Here is an 11624-nt window from a genome sequence, read left to right as displayed (position 1 = left end):
CTCCAGGGACACTGTAACTGCCTCAGGCTGCTCTGAGGAATGAAGAGCTAGCCTGGGTTGACAGCCATTCCTCGCTGGCGCTGTCTGGCCTGAAAAGGTGACTGGGGGAAAGGGGCAGATTTTTATCCAGGCAGACGCCCTGGGTGTGGACACTGAGTAATAAGGAAAGAAATGCAGTTCAGAAGCAAATAGGGAGGAGCCACACACACTGAGCTTTTCTGAGAAACCAAAGTGGCTGGCAAGCAAGCTATGCAGCTAGAGAGATGGGGGCTGTGAATGACTAGGGAAGGAGGAAGCTGATCAGGGTGGAAAGACAGATGGGAAAGGTCGAGGACTTTGGTTACTCCTTTGAAGCAAGAAAAAAAAAGGCGGCTTCATGAGAGTAAGTTAATTCAGGTCATGGGAGTGAGACTGGGCAAAGTTATCAGTAAAGACAGGCAGAGTTTTTGCCATGTGAGTCAAGAGCCAGCTGGACCCGAAGGCTCCTCCCAGGGCAGAGGGGCTGGAATGCAATCAGCGCCCCACACAAAGGACTCTCCATCTAGGTCCTAGCCAATCTCAGCTCACAGGTAAAAGCAAGGCTGCAGATCAAGTCTTTAAAACCCAAGGTATCAGTTGCCTGCACTAGTGACTGGTGCCCCTCAAGCCAGAAGAGGGTGTGAGGCCTGCAGCAGTGGCCTCTTACTGGCCGGACCACCCTGATCTAGGGTGCAGCTCCATGCCCACAATAGGATTTCTTACCAAGGGCCCAGGGCCCATCAGGAGAGTCTATATGGGGCAGTGCTGGGGACACCCTACACTCTCCAGGAGCCATGTTCCAGCCAGTGACTCCTCCCACTTCAAGGCTGGAGGCTGGGATAGGACAGACTCAACTTGTTCCCCAGCCCCCAGCCCGCGTGAGTCCGGGTTCCCATCAGACACCTCACAGGGCAGGCAGGGCTAGAGCTCACCAGCCATCTCTCAGAAGAGGTACTCTGTGGTAACTCTAAACTGTTCACTAAGCACAACTAGGTCCTTCAAACTCCCACCACACACCTACATAAACACAAAGTGTTAGATGCAAAACAAAACGTCAAAGGAGCCAAAATAAAACATAGGCGAACGTTTTTTGGCTCCAAGGACGGTGAAAGAGATTATCTACCCATAAAGGCAAAGAGAATTGAAAGGAACAGTTTGACACAGTTGATTATATATATAAACTTTTCTAAAAGCTCCTTGACTGTAAAAACAAAACCACCATAAACAAAAGGAAAAGGTAAATGACAAAATGGAGGAAGATGCTGGCAAGCTGTGCCACTGGGATGTCAGCAACAAAATGAACACTTGGGTAGAGAAGAGAACACAGGACGTGACTTAAAATTCGTAAAACAAAAACTATAGGAACATAAATATATACACAAAGATGTTTGGCCTTGCAAATACCATAATAAAACTAAAACAATGAAAATATTCTTGCCGATCACTTGATAAAGGATTTTTAAAATCCACACACCAAATGTGTGGCAAAGACAAGAAATGGTAAAGGAGAACAGTGTTTTCAGTGAGCAAATTGGTAATATATGGAAAAGCCATTAAAAGCACATTATCTCTTCTGCTTCAGTAATTCTTACACAAATTTATCCTAAAGCAGGAAGAAAACACACAAACATTTCTGTACAAAGACATTCACTAAAGCATTATGTACAAAAGTGAAAACCAGAAAATCTCGATTTCCAATAAGGAACAACTGGTTTCATGAAGTGCCGCTCACAAAAACGCATGTGAAGAAAACAGGATATAAACCAAAATATTACTGGTGCTTGTCTTCGGGCAGTGCAACCTCTGGTAACTTTTATTTTCACAAGTTTTATGACACACAGGTTAATTTTATAACCAGAAAAAATTTATCACAACATATTGCTGAATGAAAACATTTATAGAACAGTAACACAGACCATTGATTCCACATTTGCTGCTTAAATATATATATGTATATAAAAATACTAACAAAATGTAAAACAACTCCATTTGAGTAGTGGAATTGTAAACTTTTATTCCTTCTTTTATAAATATCTTCTAATGAAAACATCACTTTTGTAAAATGAAATTATGTTAAAGGGGGAAAGTTCTGGCGTGCTTGACCAGGAAGAGCCTCACCCGAGTCTTGATCTCAACTAACTTGACCTGGGGCGCTGGGTCTACTTCCCATCCTAGTTTTCCTTCCTGTTTTACTCCTCTCCCCAACCCTCCCCAACCCACTTTTCCTGCTGCTTAATTCTGAAATCCCCCAGAAACGGTTCAGGCTACCCTTACAGTCCAGGTGAGAGACGCAGAAGGGCGCTAAGGTGGTGGCACCAGGGATGGAGGAAGAGGCTGGGCTGGAATTGGGAGGATCTTTCTCAGGTGGAAGATTTTTAGACCCTAGCGGTGAAGGAGAGGGAGGAGCAGAGATTTCTATTCTGGACAGCCGGCTGGATGTGGTGGAGAGTACAGGAGACGCAGGTGCAAATCAGTTGAGTTAGCACAGCCATGGTCCTGGGGGTCATGTCCGACAGGAGGTGAGGCATGTGGAAGGTTAAAGTTCAGGAAAGGCCTAGATTTGTGTGTGAAGAATGCAGGAGTGACCAGTATAAAGTCATGGAGTGGATAAGGTTGGCCACGAGTAAGAGAAAAGCACAAACCAGGCCCATGGCTACTAGAATCTTTGGCATTCTCCCTGTTAAGAGGTGAGAACTCTTTAAAGAGGTGGGGAGGCAGCAACCAGACTTCAGTGGCTGAAATAAACGAGTTAGGAGAGTGGGAGGCAGCAAATATTTAGGTAAGTTCTACCACCTGGTGGTAGAAGAGGCCACAAACTGATGGTCGACCAGGTTTCTGTAAAATACTGAATTCGTTGTGAAGATTTACCATCAAGTAAACTTGTCATAAACCTGGATTTCCAGCTTTCCTCAAGAAATAAGAAGATCCGGCATCACGGGGCAGCGACTTCTGCACAGCAGTAACCAGCAGGCATGGAACACAAGTTACTTGATAGCAGCAGTGCTCCACCAGTGCGAGTGGGAGCTCCAGCCCTTCTTGTCTGGCCCCTGGGGTAGAAGATGAGGAAATACTTCCCTTTGTGAATGAAAGTGTCCATTAATAAAACAGAGGCCAGCATTTGCTCCAGAAGCCCCACATCTGCCCCCCTGAAGGCAAATCCTGGGACAAAGAGACTTCAATTAGGGATCCTGACCACACTGGGAATGCCCACTTCCCAGCAAGAGACATGGAGCCACTGGCATCACACACGTAGCGGGGCAGGTTACCCACTGTCCCAGGCTCAGCGGTGCTCGCAGGGCAGCTTCCCCTGGGGGCAGGCTGGCTGTTGGAGCCGGCCAAGGCTCCCCCAGCTGAGAATTTCCTGGCTCCGTTTCCTCCACTCTCAGCCACACTCCTTGAACTCCCACCAGATGGCAGGCAGCCTTTCCTTTTCTCGATTCACACAGTCCATTCCCTTACCTGGGGAAGACGACTTGCTATTTTTTATGACTGTTACCCTTCTGTAGCAAGATCTAAAGTCTATCAGTTTTGCTTTCCGTAAGTGAAATATTTGATGTTGCCTAAAAAAAAAAAAATCCTTCTTCCCCTTATTATACAATTATGCATTGTCAAAGAGTCATTACCTAATTATCAGTTATTTTACATTGATTCCGATCCAGTGTGTGCTTGCACTAGACTGTGGTTTCACTATCGACTTAATTATCTGTACTACTGCCAAATCCAAAATTCTATAAAGATTTGGTAGTGTAAGTTAAGAACTAATTATAAGCAATTTCATTTTATTAAAGCTTGCTCCTTGATCAAAGGCTGGAAAATAATATGACCTTCAAATGCTCAATGGCAGAGTTGGTTAAGACTTAATTTTCTCTTCCCCATGTCGTATCGTCGAAGCTTCCTTCCCTAGAGATGGGTCCATGGAGCCCAGGAGTCCGTTTCCATCCCAGTGTAGCACTTGTGACGAATCGAGATTGATATGAAATCCCTGTCTCCTATCTCTGGACCTGAGGTCAAGTCCCTGTAAACAACCTTAGGGCAAGTCATTTAAGGCATTTCTGAGCTGCCACTTCTTTACGAAAGCACACAGGGACTCCACGCCTCTTTGCGGGGTTAAGCCAGACAACTGACATAGAGGACTGATAGTCAGTATTGGTTCCGTTTATCCTCCCACTACACAGAAGTCTGGATTTCTGCTCTCAGTCAGAGTGGCAGCCTATACTTGCACTGACACATTTGAGGTCTTGGCTTTTTCACCTGAGTCTCTTGAAAGAAGATATTCTGAGCAGAAAGTGAAAACTCAAGAGAGACTAAGAAGCAATGAGCCTACCCCTCGTTTATGGACTCTTCCAAGGGGCTTTAGTATTCCTCTCACTTGACTGCTATTTTATGACTCTTGGAATTGAGAATCCAGCACCTTTTGTATGACGAAGTCAAGCCTCAGTGAGAATGACTGACCCTGTAAGTGGAACTGGAATGTACTCGGGTCTGATGAATTGTGAAGTCTGTGACCTTCACTGTTTTCCACGCCCCTGCACTTTCTGGCCCACTCCGCCTGATCTCAGTTCCCTGGCTTCTAGTCAGCACCTGAGACCCCTTGCTTCCCTGAAGAGAGCCTGGAGTCCCCAATGGTTCTGCCAGGCTGAGAGAGGGGAGGAGAAAAGGCTGCACCTCAGAGAGCATTCAGAGGTGCAAGGCCTTCAGTCACAACATGGTCCCCTGGAGTAAAAGCAAACCCTCCAAAAGGCAGCATTAGCCGTTCCAAAAGGGAGCATTAGCCGTTCCAACCAGCAATTAAAAAAAATAAACTGCTGTTTTAGTCATTTGGGTGAGTCATACAGAGGATCTGAATGTCTTTGCAGAGCAGAGCAGGAACCCTCTGGTATGTGTGTGAGGTCCCACTGCTCGCAGGGTGAGCCCCCCAGGCTTCCTTAATACGGTGCTGGCACAAGCACCAAGAGGTTTGCACCCGGAAGCATGAGAAGGTTCAAGACCATCAACACCCTGCTCCAGGAGGCAGAGGCCAATCCATCCTCACTAGTAAGCGTCCTCTGGGTTTTTATTGGGCTTAATGCCCATTCAGCAAACTGATTCTCCTGAGTGCCAACTTTTCCAAGAGATGTGGCTGTGAAAGTGTTGCACCTTTGAGACTTCCCTTCTGCAGATGACTCCTTAGGAATGCTGAAAGCAGCTTCTTTCTTTAGGCTCTATTATTCTTCCTGCGACACAAATAGTAGTTTTGGAAAACTTACTATGTAAAATCATGAAATGTCCCCTTCTAGCACCCCATTAACTAGAGACCAATAAAAAGTTGATCCAAAGGACTAACACAGCCTGGGTCTATTTTAGAGTAGTAAGACAGGTGGAAAGAAAAAAAATCTTTAAATCATCTGGGACCATAAAGAAACATAAAAAGGTTGAAAACTTATGCCCAGACCACAGGGTGGTGAGTTTTCCCTTCTTTCTTTCATCTCTCTAAGTTTTTTAACGTAAAAACGTACTTGCTTACATAAAAATATTTATCTGAGTAGTGACTGGCTATTTCAAGAAAATACCAAGGACACAATTTTATCCACGCCCACCGTGAAGCTGATTAAAAAAAAGCCACATACGCCCTCGTGTGGCCGCAGCAGAAAACACCTGGATTTAAGTAAGAAGGAGGGGCTTCTTTTAGGAGGCCCAGAATTTTCTAAAGGCCTTTGCATCTTTTCCACCCCTTGCAATTTTACTACACGTCAGAGCTTAGAAGCAGGTGTAATCATATGGTAAGCTTTGACAGGTTTCATGTTTTTAAAAATACATACTAAAATTTTAAGTATATATCATCCACACACTCCCTTAAGACTAGCTGAAACTCCACCACAGAGATACAGACCCTGTGAGAACAAGCAGTATGCTCTGGTGTGTGAATAGCTGGGCAAGGATGTGGGGTGAAGGAACCCACTGCTGGAAGCAAAGCAGATTCCAAAGAACAAAAGCAGCTTATTCCCCTCCTTGGAAAACAAGTCCTGCTTCTGTTCCCACTTTCGTTATCAAGAGATCAGACGCCCAGGCCAGGGACCAGAACAGAATTTAAGATACCACCACAAAGACTGAATTTCATACTAATCCATCAACATGAACTTGACCTCCAGACACTTAGGCAGTTATCACTCAACATTATGACACACAGGTCAGTAATCTATTTCTTAAAAAAAAAAAAAAAATTTCATCTTCCCCTTTTATCAGAGGTATAGGCTACCCCATATCACACAATTATCAAGTATATGTGTAAGTGAAAGGATTTTTAAATGTCTTTTAAAAATGTTTCAATGTTCTCTCATTAGATGGAAATAAACTATTCTTCTCAGAGAAGGAACTGAAGACACACCAATGCAAAAACTGTACTCACAGTTCCAGCAGTGGAAGGCTCTCTAGCCATATGCTTCTTAAACTCTAAGAGCATCAGCTTAAACTATAAAGCATCTTCCACTGCACCAAGCCTCAAACCTGGGGCACCAAACACACACAGACGTAAGACAGCTCTTTTGTGCTTCCAGGCCCACAGAGGATTCCCTGGGAATCTCTAAGTACTAGACTTAACAAAGGCTAATACTGTGGCTGAAATACATTGTGAACAAGTGAGGAGGACCAATAATACACTCCTGTGACAGCGCGGAGGAAAAAAGCATAGTGAATATGCAGAATGAACACAACCAAAGTTGAACCCACACACTCACACCCCCCATCTATAGAGACAGATTAGTGACTAGAAGGAAACACTGAAATACCAACAGGGGCTATGCTCCCGGAGGCTGAGGCGAGGGGTGACTGAAGCTGTTTCCTCCTTTGATCTTTCCAAATCCTTAATGAGCATGTCCTACTCCTTTACAGTGAAACAAACATGCCAACAGTGACGGCTTTATTGAGTGAAGAGTCGTTACCTAACTCACGTATCCTAAAATTTGATCAAGACAGAAACTAGGTTTGGGTCCAGCATATGACTCCAATGTTATGAGAGGTGAGGAGAGGATGGTGGGGGTGGATGGAGGAGATGACTGGATCACCGGAAATCCGAGGCCCTGTGCTGAATCTTGGACTCTGTGGGACCCTGGGCATTAAGTTTCCTTTTCCTGTCAAAGGCTAACCAGCATAGCGGTTCCTAATCCCCAGTGAGTGAGTAGCTCCTCTCTCTAACTTGGGGACCCTTCTCTCCAGAAAAAAACCCAAACATGTCCACAGAGCCTTTGGAAATAACCCAGGAAGCTCTGGGTTCTCCAGAGGTCCATGGACCAGCTTAGAACACTGGTTGGTTCGTATGTTCTTTTCGGCAGCTCTGTCTCCACTGCCACGGAGAGGTATGATATGGTCCTATTTCCATTTCCAGTATCTTTGCTGAAGGACTGGTCTAGCTGCTGCCAAAGTATGCCAAGGTCATCAGTTTTATGCCCCAACCAACAGCCACCTTTCAAAAGTGTGGCTTAACTACAGTCTTCTTTGCAGGCAATGGCACTGTACTCAAAATTTTCAGGATAAATAGAACCCTCAGCTGCTGGTATAAAATCAAGCAGTAAAAGCCAAGCACAGCAGAGGGTAACCGAGACACCAAGAGGACAAAAAAGAGACGCCTTTCCCAGAGGTATTCCTGCTGAGCCCTGACAGCACAATTAGGAAACATGTTTTAAGAACAGTTACCCTGGCCTCAGAATTCTCCAATGGCAACAGGTAAACACAGAAGGGATTACAAACGAACTCCTGTGCCAAAACCATCTTTGATTAGCAATAACTTATCTGCCAATAGATGAGGCTTTCTTAAGCAACTTACTATATGTAAATATATCTTGCTCCATTTCTCATTTCCATCACCCATCACTTATCCATTCAAAGCCAAGAGAGTATCTTCCCCAACCCCAGGATTCAAACAGGACTGACAGTTTTCAATTCTGAATACTCTTATATTAGCTCCACTTCAAACGTCAAAACAAATTAAAAAAAAAATCCACACCAGTCAAACTGCTACAAAACAGTTCTTTAAACAGGTTGGAGGCACGGGTATGGCTTCATTCTGCTGCATCGCAGTTGTATCTGGCAGTTTTGCTTACCTAATTCTGTTTCTGAAACAAGCAACATCCAAAACAGACAAGAGTCAGGAATGTGCCGATTGTCTTCAACGTTTCCAGGCGCTCCCTGATCAGGCCTTCTTCCTGGCATTACTGAGCTTTCTCTCCCTGACTCTCAAAAGGCTAGTTCCTTTCTCAGGACTGACACAGGGGTCATCAATCGTATGTACCCAAAGTTTTTAGTCTTGCAAGTGACTGTAGAAGAGGGTATAGAGCTATCCGCCCTGGTATACCACCTCCATGGGGTGGAGGGGCAGGCGGGCAGGGTTGAGAAAGTCACCCCTTCTCAGAAGCAACCAAGGCTGACACAGAAGGCAGGATGCACTGTTGAGTTCTGACCAGGATCAGACTGCAAAAATAATCCTTTTGGCCTCAGAAAACCAGTCTGAGGCCAAGGCGATCAGCTTAGTGAAGTAGTCAAAGTCACTCAGTCATGTCCGACTCTTGCGACTCCATGGACTTCAGCCCACAAGGTTCCTCTGTCCACAGGATTCTCCAGGCAAGAATACTGGAGTGGGTTGCCATTTCCTTCTCCAAAGGTGATCAGCTTAAGTCAGGTTTAAATCCCTTATGAGTTTACCGATGGCATTTTGTTGATGCTGATCACCACAATTCTTTCTCTGAACTACCATACTACAATGCCCTGTAATTCTTTTTTTTTTTTTTAAAGGAGGCAGGTGTTTAAAAATTGACTCATTTGTTGGTTTTTTAAGACAATTCCACATAATGTTACTAGTGGGCTAATGATGGAATTCAGCTTGCCACCCATCCCAGGCCACTCTTCAAAGCAAGCTGCTTTATAGAACTTTCCCAACTGTGCGAGAATTTTGGAGTTAACTAGCAACAAGCCTGAAAATTTGGTTACGTATATAAGTACAAAGCTGGTTCATCAAATCCCTGTTCTGGCCCTCAACCCAGTGCATTTCAACTAAGGCGTCATCTACCTCCTTCTTAACGTTTATCAGACACTTGAATAAGTAACGTCCAGCCACTCCTTGGAGATGGTTCCCTTTTTCAGACGCTGGGCTGCTGAAGGGCTCAGGAGCCTCGTGGTCCTGGGCTCCATTACTAGAGCCTTTACAACCTTCCAGAACCTCCATGTCCCCCTTTTCCTCACTCCTTTCATCCTCCGTGGGTTCTGGGTTTTCCTCCTGGGAAAGCGAGTCCTGGCTGGGGCCATGGCCCCCCACAGTGGCAGACTCGCCTTCCGGTGGAGCAGGGCCCCCCAGGGCACTCTCCTGGGGGCCCTGGGCAACATCCTGGCTACTGCCGGACTCCCTCGGGGGAGGTTTTTTCTCTTCCAGGGCTTCGATCACGTCCTTGGGCGCTAGGGGCACCTCTCTCAGTTGTCTCACTCGGTCTCTTTTCTTCCTCCTCAAGTGAATCCAGGAGTTTTCTATGGCCGTTAGGAAAAGGCTGATTTCCTCCTTTCCACAGGGAACTCGTTTATGCTGGACCTGTTTGGAGGAAAAACAATTTTATAGATCACTTTTCTCCTCTGAAAACTCCTTTTAAAAAAAAAAGAAAAAAGATTATTTGTAAGTACTTCTTCAATGTGCTTATCAACCAGGTACCTTTAGATCAGTGAGGATTTTTTCAATCCATGTTGTCACAACCACGATGCCTTCCACTGTCTCAGGGCCCAGAGATGATGCTTTGAGGGCTAGTTCTTTCATCACAGGCCCTAGGACTACGAACGTAATGGGCTTCCTTGGCTTCTCTAGTTTTCTTCGCTTACTGGGTGGTGACTGAAAGAACAAGAGGGCATGGGAGAATAGGGGAAGGTCATCCAAATAATCAAATCTCATGCGTTATAATAAATTCAGCTGGGGGAATCTCCATGACTGCAGAGCCCTAAAAAAGAACAAAGGCCTTGGCATGTTTATTTTTAATACTTAAAACAACTATGCCAAATGGGTTTACCATCTCCCCATTTTATAGACAGGAAAAACTAAGATACAGAGCAGCAATGGAATCTGCTTGAGGTCACATGGTTAGTATTTGTAAAATTAGGATTTGAATCCCAAACCCAGGTACTTTCTGCCTGTGTTCTATCAGTATATAACTCCTTCATCTACCTGCTATGCCCAAAACAGGCCTGTGCAACTATTTCTTTCAAGGCAACTCAAGGACCCCAAGGGGACTCACTGTGTTCCTTTCTATTAAAAAAATAAAAAATGCATGGCTTAAAATCACCACCACGGAGCCCAAGTTGATATGTGCTGAGACTTATTGAAAGAGAGCAGCTGGTGAGTGGCAGTTTGTGAGATCACATGCTGGGAACGACCAGGGCACCAGGATTGCATGGGCGGAAGAGGACGCTGAATCCAGGCATGTCAAGGCCAAGCCAGTGCCCACCTATGCACTGCCTCTTGGCTGGGGAGAGGGGACAGTGGCACCCACAGGAACAGTGGATTTGAAAGCTGATTCCAGTAACTCAAGACTGTCCTCTTTCTTTAAATTTCAAGCTTGGAAAGTGAATTACACTCTTACCACTAGAGGGACTCAAGTTCCATTTTAAAAACCAAATGACACTGCTGTATTTAAAGCTTATTTCTTTCAAGTAAAAGGTTGCCTTTTTTTTTTTTTTTTCAGTTAGACTCTTAGCTAAGATCAGATAAATTATGGATACTTTAAGAGACTGACTTGTAGACAAATTTTATCAAAATTTGAAAAAGAATTTAAGCTAATTCTAAAGTTAGGATCAAAATGAGAAGGATTATAAGAAAGGCTCAAAAAGAGACAATACCCAGTCAGCTCTGAAGATCTTTTCCTAAAAAGAAGCATTTGATAATTGTGTGGCTGTGAACTCCGACTGTGCCTGGAAACAGCAACAGAGCATATAAGTACACACACAGTGAGGTCCAGTTACTGGGTGAGGCCTTGTAGGAACTAGCTAGCAACTCCCTACCCCCACATACACAAGAAAATAGCCAGTTTATTCTATGCTAGAACACTTTTAGATGGTATTTCCTAGAAACAATCAACATTTTCTCTTTATACCAGATATTAACTAATAAAAAAGGGAAGTTAAAGAACAGAAAACAAGCTTAGAAGAAAAGGACCAAAAACAAAGGGTGTGTGTATGAGTAAGAAGCCTGCTCTTGAGAAGCGAGCGGCAGACCAAGCCCTGAAGTCTGAACCCGCTCAATTAATGTTTCAGGCAAGATGAGACAGATTCATATGGGCACCAAGACAGCAGCATTGTTATTACTCAATCGCCAACATAAGAAACACAATTTCTCCAGGTACTGAGGGCCTAAACTTTGCACTGAGGAGCTTGATATATGATTATTAAGCTGGGGGTGAAAAAAGATGGTGGTATGCAAGAGGAGGATGGGAGACAAGAATCAAATTATTTTTTCCACTTCCTGACATCCAAAGCTGTTACCGTGGAAAGGTCACCGTCGCAGGGCCATCCCCGACAGCACACCAAAGGTCATCTACAAGTATGGCTGGAAGGATAGCACCTCATCCCTCTTTGGACAGAGGTGGGAATAATTTGTGCTCACA

The 11624-nt window shown here is 44.7% G+C and overlaps 1 protein-coding gene across 3 annotated transcripts in view; it reads right to left on the bottom strand.

Annotated features, from left to right (window-relative positions):
• Positions 1-1896: 1896 nt before the first annotated feature.
• Positions 1897-11624, bottom strand: part of METTL16 (methyltransferase like 16) — a 69370-nt gene continuing 59642 nt past the window's right edge. The window contains exons 9-11 of one of the 3 annotated variants that reach the window (XR_827156.1): positions 9686-9859; positions 8094-9568; positions 1897-5231 (exon numbers count right to left, since the gene is read on the bottom strand). Coding sequence is in view for 1 of the 3 variants with exons in the window: in XM_010861311.1 (XP_010859613.1) it covers positions 8945-9568; positions 9686-9859 (798 nt within the window). In the remaining 2 variants the exon portion in view is untranslated. Of the gene's footprint in view, positions 9569-9685; positions 9860-11624 lie in introns of all 3 variants that reach the window. The other 2 variants (XR_827157.1, XM_010861311.1) reach the window with 2 other exon arrangements.

The sequence above is a fragment of the Bison bison genome, unplaced genomic scaffold (assembly GCF_000754665.1).
Source record: "Bison bison bison isolate TAMUID 2011002044 unplaced genomic scaffold, Bison_UMD1.0 scf7180017864472, whole genome shotgun sequence".
Lineage (NCBI taxonomy): Eukaryota > Metazoa > Chordata > Mammalia > Artiodactyla > Bovidae > Bison > Bison bison.
This window is presented reverse-complemented; position numbering and strand designations above follow the sequence as displayed.